The sequence below is a fragment of the Grampus griseus genome, assembly GCF_964374135.1.
Source record: "Grampus griseus genome assembly, chromosome: 11".
Lineage (NCBI taxonomy): Eukaryota > Metazoa > Chordata > Mammalia > Artiodactyla > Delphinidae > Grampus > Grampus griseus.
In genome coordinates this window covers 86,961,985-86,976,477 of record NC_139005.1, presented here as the reverse complement: position 1 = coordinate 86,976,477, position 14,493 = coordinate 86,961,985, and the positions used below count along the sequence as shown (strand labels likewise).

The following is a 14,493-nucleotide window of genomic DNA, read 5'->3' as shown; positions in this document are numbered from 1 at the left end:
AAACCAACAGTGGTTAACATGAAGTAGAAAGGGCCACGACACAGGAAATAGTGGGTGCTATGGATGTGAACCAATTTAAACTCCTTGGTTTAGTGTTCTGGTAACTGCTTATGTTTCCTATATAAGTGAGTTGGAATCCAACTTAGGTCTTGGACTGTGTGCTCCTAGTTGGCTGCAACTGTGACTCTGATGTCCTTTAAAGTACAGCCACAGAAAATAAGGAGTTGCTTAAAAAGAGCTCCTTGTGAGCAAAGGTGATGGGTCTCTTTAATTTTCCTTCATATTCTTATCCCCTCTTCACTGCCTGGTTTGACTCTTGGGATAAACTAAAACAAGCAAGAAAATTTGGACAATATTTCTATTTAGGTGAGATAATAAATCAAAGACTTCTGTAGGTACTGTTCGGGAATGATACTGATGACATTCTGATGGCTGCATCAACATTTCTCTGCCAGATACGTGGCTGACCCCAAAAACGATACAGCCTGGGGGAACGGGAGAAGAAGCAGAGTATCACCAACAGGCATGACCACTGACACAGCGGAGACTCCTTGGGGACCTTACCTCTCCTTCAGGAGTGTCCGAAGGGCAGAGCATTCCCCACTGAGACGGCTGGAGCGATCGAGGACCACTCACTTTTCTTGTTTTTTCAAACTGGGAAGAGATTCTTGTCATCATGCCCAGTGCGGATATATATGACAAGCGAGACAGCACCTGAGTCACACCCTGGCGATCCATTTTAAATCTCTTCAGAGACCAATTTCCCTGAAGGGAGAGGAACGACATGAGCTACCCCTGATCCATTCATGTGGTCTGATACTCTGAAGTCACTCGGAGAGGCTCAGCATAGGAACTGCTTGTTTGTGAAATGAGAGCCATGATATATATTCAGAAATCAAAATGTCACAATTAAAATTTAGCCAAGTTACTCACCGGGGTTTTCTAGGAATTTCATGGATATTACCTATATCTAGCAACCACCTCGGAATGCTCCAACGCATCAACATTATCACATCAGAGTGGGTATTTTCTGAAGAACTAATTATGTTCTGAACAAGCCAGTTCAACCAAAGATTTCCACTGGAAGCAATAAGCCAACTAATAGAACACTAGCAGTTTCTACACACATTTAAGGTAACACTAGCTTGAAGCTCAAAGAGATAATTTCATGTTGCAATGTGCCATTATCTGGATGTCTTCCAAAATTAGTTTTAATGAGAGGAAAATATAGCAATAGAAAAAAGACTCTAATAGCAGTTACCAGGGAAAATGAATAACTATAGGCTTCTTAATCAAGGCTAAAAGTTGCACATATATTCATATTAATAAATATTATATACCTTCTTTGGCTACCATGTCAATCTTAGATTCATATGAAATAAATTTTAAACATTAAATTTACCTTATCTCCTATGCATTGAAAGTACTGAAATATATTAAATATATTATTTTATAGTGGTATTAATTGTACACATTAAATATTCTCAAGGATAATTCAGGATTAAGGTTAGGAATCATTAAGTTTGCAACTCATGGTAATGTGAATTAACAGAAAACAGTATGCAGAGAAAAAGCAAAGTAGAAAACAAAATGTCAAAAAGTGATTGATTCAATGATCTTTCTGATTCAAAGGGAAAAAATTACATCTGCTAAACAGTGGTTCTTCATTTTTTTGATAATCTGATGAAAGCTATGACTATTCTCGAGAAAAATGCACATAGGACCACAAACAGAAAATTTGCCTTCAATTTCAAGGAAGGACTCATGGATCCCAGATTAAAACCCCTCACAGTAGAAAAACTCATCTGTTTGAATTTAAATATTTGACTTCAGGGGAGCTCCTCACAAATTAAAGTTTAAGCATTATTTCAGTGAAGATCTATCACTTCAGAAATTTGAGTTTTTGATAGAGTGGAAAAAAGCTAAAACCTAGGAAGAAACTTGATGCATTACAAAGCAAAGAAATGGAGCAAACACACTGATCCCACAAGTTAACTTCTCATATTGCTTGTTGAGTTAACTCCTTTTATTCTTTGAATGAGAATGAACCTAGTAAACTGCCTCATGACCACAAAGTAAGAGCAAGGAAGATAAATAAATATTCATCACAGGGCTTCCCTGGTGGCGCAGTGGTTGAGAATCTGCCTGCTAATGCAGGGGACGCAGGTTCGAGCCCTGGTCTGGGAAGATCCCACGTGCCGCGGAGCAACTGGGCCCGTGAGCCACAACTACTGAGCCTGCGCGTCTGGAGCCTGTGCTCCACAACAAGAGAGGCCGCGACAGTGAGAGGCCTGCGCATCGCGATGAAGAGTGGTCCCCGCTTGCCACAACTAGAGAAAGCCCTCGCACAGAAATGAAGACCCAACACAACCAAAATAAATAAGTAAATTAATAAATTCCTGCCCCCCCAAAAAAAAAATATTCATCACAGAATTCAACTAAGACAGCAGCTGCTGGCAAATAGGAAGTAGATGGGGAGTGAAGCCGAGATGTTCAGCAAGATAATCTTTTCCAATATTCTTCAGGAGTTTTAAAAAGGGAGAGAGGAGAAACAGACAAAGCGTCTAAAACTGCTCCTCTGAGAAAATTTATTTGCTGAAAATAGTCTACATATGACAACAATCACAATTTTAGAAGTTGATCTTTTTCCAGTTGTCTACAGATTGGGGTTCACCTGTAACAAGGCCTACTACTGATTTTCCTAATAAGCAGTCTGCTCCCGGACGTAAAGTGGTATCACTTAGGGGCAAAACAACTACTCAAAACAGCTATTCTGACCTGAAAATCATGGGTCAAAAGCACAGAAAAGTCATTCTAACAGAAGTGTGTTCAAGTGCTCTTTGGAGACTTCTCTTCAAATATTCAGGAATCTACTTCCAGACAAGTTTGGGCCACAGGAGTGTGAGGGGCCTAAAGAGGCACAAAGGCCAGGCTCCCCTCAGGTCTAGATGGAGCTGTCACGGCGAGGGCTGCTCAAACAGACCCACGGCAAATTTCTCAAGTCAAGTAGGGCAGCAAGTCGACCACTAATTCTTTCATTGTTAAGGGAGTCCACGTGCTACTCTATACTATTCTTTTGTTGGGACCAAATCCCATCCATAAAACTAATTTTATGTCTGGCATACAAAACGTGAACAAGACTTTATCAGATAGACCTATAGATGTTACGCTTTAAGAAAGGGAGCAAAAACCTATCTGATAACCCTTTATGAACAGCCGGAGGCCCTGAACACACAGCAGCTGCTGAGGCCTGAATTCATCACTCACGTGAGAACAGCTGATAGCTCTTTGAGGAATATAAACCTACAATGAAATGAAACATGTTGTACTGTTCTGGACAAACGTTGTCATTAATAAACCTACTTGTAATATATCAGTTTTATGACAGAAGAAAATGGGGAAAAGTATCCATTGAAAGAATGGTTATTAACGGTTAAACTAAAAGATTTTTCCTTTATGTAAAAGTATATCTATTTTCTTATTGCCTCATATAACAGGAACTATAATTTGGCAATGAAGTAATATAGTAGTAAAATTCCTACTGATTTAAACTGTAGACTATCTTTCAAAGTAGAAAATTTATGACTTAAATATACATATACTTTTTTCACCTAGATTCTCAAAGTATCAGTACTTTAAATTTCCCACTGAACAGGTTTACAAATAAGTTACAAAACTCTACCCAAATGACTGAAGACTTACGGTTGAAATGGCATTCACCATGCCATTGGTAATCTGGTCCTGACGCATGTGTTTCACAACATCAAACTGGGCTGCTCTTTGCTTAGGAATCACCTGGTCTGCAATCTTCTTCATTTCAGAATTAAATTTTTTGAACAAATCTTCAAAAAGAAGAGATAAAAGCTAAAGGAAAAAAAAAGTATATGGTGAACTTTCAAAATGCATTACTAGCTTATTTACTAAGTTTTAGGTCCTTATTAAACTTTGTTTAAAAAAAGATGGAGAAACTGCTTAAAACTGAAAAAAATATATTTTAAAATTCAATTTGATAAACATGTACTTTTATTGATATATGTGCTTATCACTATGCTTGGTGTTGGGAATAAGAGCAAAGATGACAATCCCTGCATTCATAGATTTTTAATTTAGACCAGTCATTCCCAGACTGAGATTTCATTGACCAGTGACCTAAATAAATGAAGAAAATATTTATGGATAAGAAGACCATTTTAAGGTTACTAATTTTCCCCAAATTGATCTAAAATTCCACTGCAACTCTAATCAAAATCCCCAGGTTTTTAATGAAAATTGAGGCTAACTCTAAAATTTATGTGGAAAAGCTAAGACCCTAAAATAGCCAAGACATTCCTGAAAAAGAAGGCAAATGGACTGATTAACGTATAGATAAACTGACCAGTGGACAGAACAAAAAGTCCAGAAACAAACAACACATATATTAAAATTTGTCATATGATAGAGATGGCATTTCAGATCAGTAAGTAAATAAAAGACTACAAATAGGGGCTTCCCCGGTGGCGCAGTGGTTGAGAGTCCGCCTGCCAATGCAGGGGACACGGGTTCGTGCCCCAGTCCGGGAAGATCCCACATGCTGCGGAGCGGCTGTGCCCGTGAGCCATGGCCGCTGAGCCTGCGCGTCCGGAGCCTGTGCTCCGCAACGGGAGAGGCCACAACAGTGAGAGGCCCGCATACCACAAAAAAAAAAAAAAAAGACTACAAATAAATGGTGCTAGGACAACCGGTTATTCATTTCAGAAACAAATGAAACTGCTTCTTTACTTCATTCCATACCCCAAAATGCAACAAATACCAAAGGCATGAGTTTAAAATATAAAGAGTACTAACTATTAAAAAGAAGAAAGGGTTGACAAATTAAAATTACAAACTTCTAGAATTAAAAGATACCATAAAGTTAAAAAAAAAAAAAAAATCCAGACTGGGAGAAGATACCAGCAACACATGTAACTGACAAAAAACTGGATCCAAAGAACACCAAAAAAATCTTAAAACCAATAAGGAAAATACAAACAGCCCAAAAGACATTTAAGAAAAAACAGGAATGGTCAATAAGCATATGAAAAAGAGGCTTAATCTCATTAGTAATGACGGAAATGCAAATTAAGCCCACCAGGAGATGGTACAAAAATGTTTAATTTCGACACTAAGTCATAGGATGGAGACCATCAGGACTTATGTACAGTGCAGTGTTCAAATACTTGGGAAAGTAGTTTGACACTCTCCAGTCAAGTTGAAGATTTAACTTGATTCCATGACTGGGCAATCCTATTTGTAGAAACTCTGTCATGTAGGCACCAGAAGATATGAATAAAAATGTTCTTTTTTTTAAAAAAAGGTAAGTCATACAAAGGTCTTGATAAGTAGGATAGATAAAGGGATATTTATCATATGTATCATATCTTTAAACAATTGAATACAAAAATGGAAGTGAAATACAGTGGCATGAAACAATATAGATGAACCTTTAAAACAATGTTAAATGAAGAAAAAAGTTGCAGAAGAACGTATATGATATGAATCTATTTTTATAAAACTCAAAAACTCAAAAATAATGCCAAGTTCTTGGATTGGAAGAATCAAATATTGTTAAAATGACCATACTACCAAAGGCAATCTGCAGATTCAATGCAATCCCTATCAAATTACCAATGGCATTTTTCACAGACCTAGGACAAATAATTTTAAAATTTGTATGGAAACACAAAAGACCCCAGATAGCCAAAACAATCTTGAGAAAGAAGAACGGAGCTGGAGGAATCAAGCTCCCTGACTTCAGACTACACTACAAAGCTACAGGAATCAAAACAGTATGGTACTGGCACAAAAACAGACACATAGATCAATGGAACAGGATAGAAAGCCCAGAAATAAACCCATGCACTTATGGTCAATTAATCTACGACATAGGAGGCAAGAATACACAATGGAGAAAAGACAGTCTTTTCATTAAGTGGTGCTGCGAAAACTGGACAGCTACATGTAAAAGAATGAAATTAAAACATTCTACATGTAAGTGATATCATATGATATTTGTCTTTGACTTACTTCACTCAGTATGACATATGTGGAATCTAAAAAAATGGTATAAATTAACCTATTTACAAAACAGAAATAGAGTCACAGATGTAGAAAACAAACTTATGGTTACTAAGGGGAAAGGGTTGTGGAGAGGGATAAACTGGAAGACTGGGATTGACATACACACACTACTATATATAAAAGAAATTGAAACTAACACAACATTGTAAATCAATTGTACCCCAATAAAACTTAAAAAAAAAAAGAGACAACTAATAAGAACCTACTGCATAGCACAGGAAACTCTACTCAATACTCTGTAATGATCTATATGGCAACAGAATCTAAAAAATAGTGAATATATGTACATGTATAACTGATTCACTTTGCTGTACAGCAGAAACTAACACAACATTGTAAATCAACTAACTCTAATAAAAATTAATTTAAAAAATAAATAAAACATTCTCTAACACTATATGTTAAAAAAAAAAACTCAAAACGGATTAAAGACCTAAATGTAAGACTGGATCCTAGAGGAAAATATAGGCAGAACACTCCTTGACATAAATCACAGTAATGTTTTTTTTGGATCCATCTCCTAGAGTAATGGAAATAAAAACAAAAATAAATAAATTAAACCTAGTTAAATTTAAAAGCTTTTGCACGGCAAAGGAAACCATCAGCAAAATGAAAAGACAACCTACAGAATGGGAGAAAATATTGCAAACAATGTGACCAACAAGAGATGAATTTCCAAAATAGACAAATAGCTCATACAGCTCAATATCAAAAGAACAAAAAATGGGCAGAAGATCTAAATAGACATTTCTCCAAAGAAGACATACAGATGGCCAACAGGCACATGAAAAAATGCTCAACATTGCTAACTATTATAGAAATGCAAATCAAAACTACAACGAGGTACCACCTCACACCAGTCAGAATGGCCATCATTAAAAAGTCTACAAATAACAAATGTTGGAGAGTGTGTGGAGAAAAGGGAACCCTCTTGCACTGTTGGTGGGAATGTAAATTTGTAGAGCCACTATGGAGAACAGTATGGAGTTTCCTTAAACAACCAAAAACAGACTTACCATATGATCCAGCAATCTCACTCCTGGGCCTATATCCTGAGAAAACTATAATTTGAAAAGATACATGCACCCCAATGTTCACTGCTGCACTATTTACAACAGCCAAGACATGGAAGCACCCTAAATGTCCATTGACAGATAAATGGATAAAGAAGATGTGGTAGATATATACAATGGAATATTACTCAGCCATAAAAAAGAATGAAATAATGCCATTCAAAGCAACATGGTTGGACCCAGTGATTATCATACTAAGTGAAGTAAGTCAGAGAAAGATAAATATCTTATGATATCACTTATATGTGGAATCTAAAAAATGATATAAATGAACTTATTTACAAAACAGAAATAGACTCACAGACATAGAAAACAAACTTATGGTTACCAAAAAGGAAAAGGATAGGGGAGAGAGGATAAATTAGGAGCGTAGGATTAACAGATAAACACTACACTATATAAAACAGATAAACAACAAGGACCTACTGTATAGCACAAGGAACTATATTCAGTATCTTGTAATAACCTATAATGGAAAAGAATCTGAAAAAGAATATAAATCTACATACATACAAACACACAAACATATATATAACTGAATCACTCTGCTGTACACCTGAAACACAACATTGTAAATCAACTATACTTCAATAAAAAAAAGTGAAACTTATATTGTAATAAACTATTTTAAAAATTTTAAATAAATGATGCAATAAAAAAGAAAATAATAAGTACTCAAATTCAGGATAGTGGGGAAAAGAGAAGACAGAGTAAGGAAGAAATATATAAGTAACTGAAATGGTAATTAACGGTCAATTATTAAGAATTACTTAAGTTGGTAGTGGATTTGAGGGTGTTGATTTTATTTGTCCCCTTCATAACTTACATATCTGTGACATTTTTATTTATACTTTTTATGTTAAAAATTATATAATAAATTATACTAAACCATAGTAACCATGGAAAACAAATCAATGGGATGGAATAGGAAGTCATAAAAATAGACTAGGATGGTTCTGTCTCCAGAATTGATAGAGTAGCTCCTATCAGATGGATTCATCTGCTCATAAAAATTATAAACGCTGGACAAAATATTGAAACTATTTGAAGGCACTGGAGAGTAAAAGCAGGCAGAAACTGAAGGAAAGTTGACACTTATCAAAAGTGCATTTCCGTTTTTAAGGCTTTTCAACTAAGAGTAGGACACATTAACAAAAAGGGTCCAAGCTACACTGGAAGCTAAAACTCGGAGAGACCCACAGTTTTACTGGATTGAAGGACCAGAGGGAAAAGATCTGAGCCACCACAGTAGCTGGAAAGTGAGAGGAAATTCACAGAAAGGAGAGAATCACAAATAAAATCAACACCCTCAAATCCACTACCAACTTAATCTTGGGAGAAAACCCCAAGATTATGTATATAAACTTCGCCCAACTCTCTGGCTGACCCCTGAACTACACGTTGAAAGGTGTGGCCCATGTCCCCTACTGCCCCAAATCAGGTGTGGGTTGTGACTGCAATTTTCAATAAAGTCTTTTTTTAATAAAGTAAAGTAAGTGAAGCTGTGACTTTTAAGACCAGGTCATTAAGGCCACACAGATTCTCTTGTGCACGTGAAACTCACTTGGAGTCCTGAGCCACTCTGATGCCACAGCACTGGAATGGTCAAGACCGAGCTGAGCCCAGCCTTCCAGACACCCCACCACCTCCGGCAGAACAACTACCAACCGAGCCCCATGTGAAACAGAAGAATCACACAGCCAAATCCTGCCTGAATTCCTGACCCACAAAATTGTGAGATACAACAAAATGGTGATTGTCTTAAGCCATGAAATGCAGAAACAGATATAACCAGAACACTGTTTATATACAGTTCTCAAAACTAAATAAGTGGCTTATGACAAATAAATAGCAGGCATACTTCTTCAATAATCAAATATATTATTACAATGACTTAAATTCCCCTGAAAAATTAATTATATTAGTTTTTTTTTCCTTTATAGAGGAAGAAAAAAGTAGGATATATTTGTAATCTAAGCTACCTAACCAAACAGTAATGTAATATTGGGGGACATTATATATGCACCCATTATACAGTTAAACAGGAATTCTGAAGTTCAGTGAAATCTTGTAAGCTAAAGATTTTCCAAATTTCACACTATTCTTGAATGCTTATAACCCACTGGTAGTTTTCTGACTCAAAATGAAGACATTAAAACCAATGAGTCTCCTCCAGCCACTGCTGAAGAAAGCATTTCCTAAATGGAACGTTACTTTACACTGTTCTCCCTTAAGGTAGACAAGTCCTTCCACTTTTCTACTAAAATCAACTTTGCAGATGGGAAAGCCAGGATCCTGAACTTGATTTACCATGTCAGAAGTGTTCTACAAAGAAAACTTCCTCCTCTGAGAGCTTAATCCTATCTTCTACTCAGACCCAGCAGTTTCCTTCATGGAAGAAAGAATATGGGAATGGAAGCAGGTGCAGGGGAGGAGAGGGATGGAGAAGCCCATTTCAGCAACTTCCTGTGTAAACTGGCAAAAGGAACTTGAATAAGCATCCTGAACAGAAGCAAATGCCCTTAACCTAAACCACAAAAGCTCAGCTCTATTTTAATTAGTTCCTTACACTTAGACTTTTGCGTCTCAAATTATGACAAAGTTTTTTTGGATCCTAGCTGAATTTGTTGTAGCCCCCTGATTCAAGCACAAGGAAATGCCCCGGTACTAAACAAGTAAAATGTAAGAGCACACTCAACAAAACTAATGCCTCATAAATAAATTTCTCCACCCTTAAAATTTCAACGTAAGAGAAATAACGTTCTCCAGTTCACAGAGCAGTGAGAAGCTACAAGGCCAAGTCACACAATAAGCCACATTATTTAGGTCAAGAGTAAAATGATTAAAAGGGATGGAATGCTGGTGATAATATTCAATACCTTTCATTGCTAGCATGAGGCCTTTCAGCCTGCCTAAGACAGGACCACTAAAGAGCAAATTATATTTAAGAAAAAATGCTGACAGCTCATCAATTGATTTTCAATGAAAATGCTAAAAAAATTAATAAAGAAGTTAAGCTGCTGAAATACAGTTTCACCAATTAGCTTAATGTCAGAGAATTCTAATTAGGCGTCTTGAGATTGCTATTTAGTGTTTAAGCCTTCAGAGTGCCAAATTCTCCTTTTCACACAAGCTGGTTGCAAAATTAAAGACATTAGGCAGCCTTAATTACATTATCAGAACAGCTGGGATTAGGCAATCTCTGAAGTCAAGACGGCATTCTTTTGTCACAGGGTGGAAATCCCTGGCTTTCCAGGGTGCCGGATTTTGGTGCCGTTCCATATCTCACCCATACAAAGCAAGCTGCATTAGAAACAAAAAAATCTGCAGATGAAGAATAGAGTAATGCTCAGCAAATAATGAACACATTACTGAAAAAGAAAAGGTAGGTGAAAAGATTAAGCCTGAAATCGGTAGGTTTTGCTAACACCTCTATTGGCGGCTGGCCGGCCAGCCCTCTGGTGGCAGTGAGACTAAGGGAAAGCTCTGTGAACCGGCTTGGCCAGTGGATACAGCTCTGTTATCTAAAGCTGAAGCACATTTATACTCCCTCATCCCACGGGGTGTGAAATTAGCAGATATTGTTTTTACACAGTTTTGCCAACACAATGTCTTTTATGTCTTTACATTGTTTATAAAGCAATGTTTTCTTGCACATGGGAACCCTCTTTTTAATTCTAATTTTTTAAGCAACAGGATAGTCTCTCCTCTCCCCTCTCAACTCCGCTCCTTAGTCCTCCAAACACCCAACATTTTTTTTTAAAGGACTCATTTAACAGCATGATTTCTTTTCCAAATAAAAAACTGTAAAAATTGGGATTGTTGGTGGTGGGGATTCGCACAATCCCCTGAACAGTGGTCAATCTGAAGGTGGCCAAAAACCCACCTGTTGGCATTAGCCACTAACCAGACAGAACTTCCCAAGTATTCCAGGCATTAATTTTTTCTCAAAACCTAAAACTGCTCTAATTTTTCAATTCCAGTTTTTTACATTTTAGATGTGGTAATTAATATCTGCGGTTATCATTCCAGGCACCATCACTGTCATCTGGAATACTGCATAGTCTCCTAACTGGTCCATTCCTGGTCTGTTCATCTCCAAATCAGATCTCTTAAACTGAAAATCAGATGGTGTCACTTCCCCGATTATGACTCTCTCGTGGTTTTCCACTGCATGCGAAATTAAATCCAAAACTCTTCCCATGGCCTACGATGCTAGTTCTACAATGTCCTCTTTCACCACCCCTAAACCTCACACTCCAGCCACAATGCTCCTTTTCCAGTTCCTCCAATACAGGCGCTGCCTGGGGATGTATGTTGCTTGTGCGGGTCTCTTGATGGAATGCAGTTCCTGAGGTTGCGTGAGACTGGCTTCTCCTCACTCAAGTCTCAGCTGGAATGTCTGAGGGCTCGGCTTAAAATATATCGCTTTTTCAAAGAGGTCTTTCCTGACCATCCAGAATAAAGTTAACACCCCTTCCCCCAACCAACATCCCAACTCTAGCTCTAATATTAATTAGTCTGTTTTTGGTTTGCCTTAAACACTTATGACCATCTAATATCACATTTATTTACTGTTTACTTGTTCCTTGTTTGTCTCCTCTACCAAAATGTACACTGTTGAGAGCAGGTGCCCCATCAAGTCTCATTCACTATTGTATCTCCGGTGTCTAGTACTTTATCTGGGGACAGAGAGATGAATATGAATGTAAGTGGTTCCTGCCCTCAATGAGTTTACAGTCTAAAGGGGGAAAGAAGCGAGCAGGTAGAGAATTGTACAGCAATTCAGCATGCAAATAAAGACCTAAACAACCGAGCTACTAACTACTCCTGGGGTTCACAGGTGGTTTCAAAGAATGATGAATGCGTAGGAGCCCCTCATGATGGGGAAGGAGAAGGGGAGATAAGGGAGGGGCAACTTAGGCAGAAGACATAACTCAAAGGATGAAAGAGCATCACACTGTTTGGAAAGGAGTGTCTCACCTTAGCATGAGATGAGGCTGGAAGGGTGCACAGGGGCAAGATCATCAAGGACCCTGACAAGCCTGCTAAACAGTCTACACCTGGGGACTTCCCTGGCGGTCCAGTGGTTAAGACTTCACCTTCCAGTGCAGGGGGTGCGGGATCGATTGCTGGTCAGGGAGCTAAGATCCCACATGCCTCGGGGCCAAAAAAAAAAAAGTCTACACCTGGTTCTGTAGAGCAGTAAGACTGTGTTTATGAACTTCACAGAGGAGTTTCAGGGGAAGGGCAAACAGGCAGAGAAACAAGCCCTTATACCCCACCTCAACCAGAGAGGCTCAACTTTTATCTGTTTCAATATTGGGATTCTGAGTAAGACTTCATGCTTTAAAAATCTTGAAACTCACACCTGAAGCTCAGGCCTGCTGAGGGATGCTCCCGGGAAATGGACCTGTGCTTCACTGAATCTCACAGTAAATGCTCAGGAATGTGTTGGGATGGCTTTGCACCAGGTAAATAGGCAGGCACCTGGCCAGAGCCTCCAGAACAGACAGATGGGAGGGGCAGGTGAGAATCACAGAAAGCACATAAAAAGATTCAAACATACTAATGCTGTGTTCACTCTTGAGTTGGGACATGTGAATATCTGCTTTATTGAGTCTTAATACACAAACACACATACGTGTTATATATAGTCCTGTATACATGAAAATTTTCGTAACTAAAAAGCACAAAAGCAGGCATATGTCAAATTCTGTGGCACCACACACATTTAATGATTAAATCCCCACTAAGTAAGCAGACATACTGCTTTGAATATACGTTTCATACTAATGAGGACAAAATGTTCCTTTATGTGATTTCTTCTAAAACTGCAAAGCCTGACTCCAAACTTGCCCTTGACAAAGGACCCCAAAGGAGGCCAGAAAACTTAGCATAAATTCACACAGGCCTGAATGTCCACAGCCATGAGCTTCCAACAGTAAAACTTTAAAAAGCCAGTTAATAAAGATATTTGTATATGCATAGGGTGTCTCTGGAAGGATAGAGGAGATGAAGGGAAAAGTAACCATTACTGGAGGGAGGAACTGAGAACTGGGTCAGGTGAAAGGGGGGGGGGTCAGAGTGGGAGAAAGACTCATTTTCACTGTAAACTTCCTTGTAATTGTTTTAAAGTCTTTTTACTGTGCTAATATGTTATGTTAAATGTTTTTTGTTAAATGTTAAATGTTTTAAAAACATTTTTACTGTGTATTATTAGTTTTATTTTAATATCTGCTGCTTTTATAATGTTTACTGTTACATTATTTTTTAATCATAACATTGTTCTTTAAAAATTAAAAATACTTGCTTAAATTGGTAAGACAAATAACCACAAGAATGGGGGAAGGAACATCTTACAGTCCAGCTATGGTTGAAAGAACTATACAGAATGTTTCAGCTGTCTGCTGCAAGGAGACAGGATTCAGAGGTTTACAGCCAAGTTAAATGACTTAAAACAAACAAAAAACAAACATTCTTCAGAGGAATAAAAGAGAATCCCGAGTCTCTACCATTCATCATCCACAATGTCCATCAGGATACAATCCAAGATTGTTACACACATGAAGAAAAAGGAGAACATGACCCATACTCAAGAGAAAATTTAATCAAGAAATTGACCCGGAGATGATTGATATGTTGGAATTAGACCAGAATTCTAAAACAGCTGTTAAAGTTCAAGGGTGTAAATGAAAATATGCTTGTGATGAATAAACAAACAAGAAATCTCAGTAGAGAAAATATACCCAAATGAAATTTCTACAACTGAAAAATACAATATCTAAACTAAGAAATTAACTGGATGAGTGTAATAGCATATTAGAGACAACATAAGAAAAAGTAAGGGAACCTGAAAATAGATCAGTAGAAATTATCCAATCTGAAAAAGAGAGTAAAATTGAAAAAAAAATCAACAGAGCCTTAATACCAAAGGGCCTAACAATATAATGAGTCAGAAGGAGACGAGAGAATAGTACAAAAAAGATATTTAAAGAAATAAAGACTAAAAATGTCTCAAATTTGATTAGATATAAATTTACAGACTTAAGAACTTAGTGAGCCCTAAGTAGGATATTAACAGAGACCACCACACCAAGGCACTTTTTTAAAACCAAAGATAGGGACTTCCCTGGTGGCACAGTGGATAAGACTCTGCACTCCCAGTGCAGAGGGCCTGGGTTCAATCCCTGGTCAAGGAACTAGATCCCACACGCATGCTGCAACTAAGAGTTTGCATGCCACAAGTAAGGAGCCCACCTGCTGCAAACAAGGAGCCCACGTGCTGCAACTAAGGAGCTGACAAACTGCAACTAAAGAGCCC

At 37.7% G+C, this 14,493-nt stretch overlaps 1 protein-coding gene across 1 annotated transcript in view; it reads right to left on the bottom strand.

The window, feature by feature from the left end:
- POLR3B (RNA polymerase III subunit B) overlaps positions 1-14,493 on the bottom strand; it is a 116,823-nt gene that overhangs the window by 61,332 nt on the left and 40,998 nt on the right. The window contains exons 13-14 of the mRNA XM_082665749.1: positions 3,703-3,864; positions 565-765 (exon numbers count right to left, since the gene is read on the bottom strand). Coding sequence (XP_082521875.1) covers positions 565-765; positions 3,703-3,864 — 363 coding nt within the window. The remainder of the gene's footprint in view (positions 1-564; positions 766-3,702; positions 3,865-14,493) is intronic.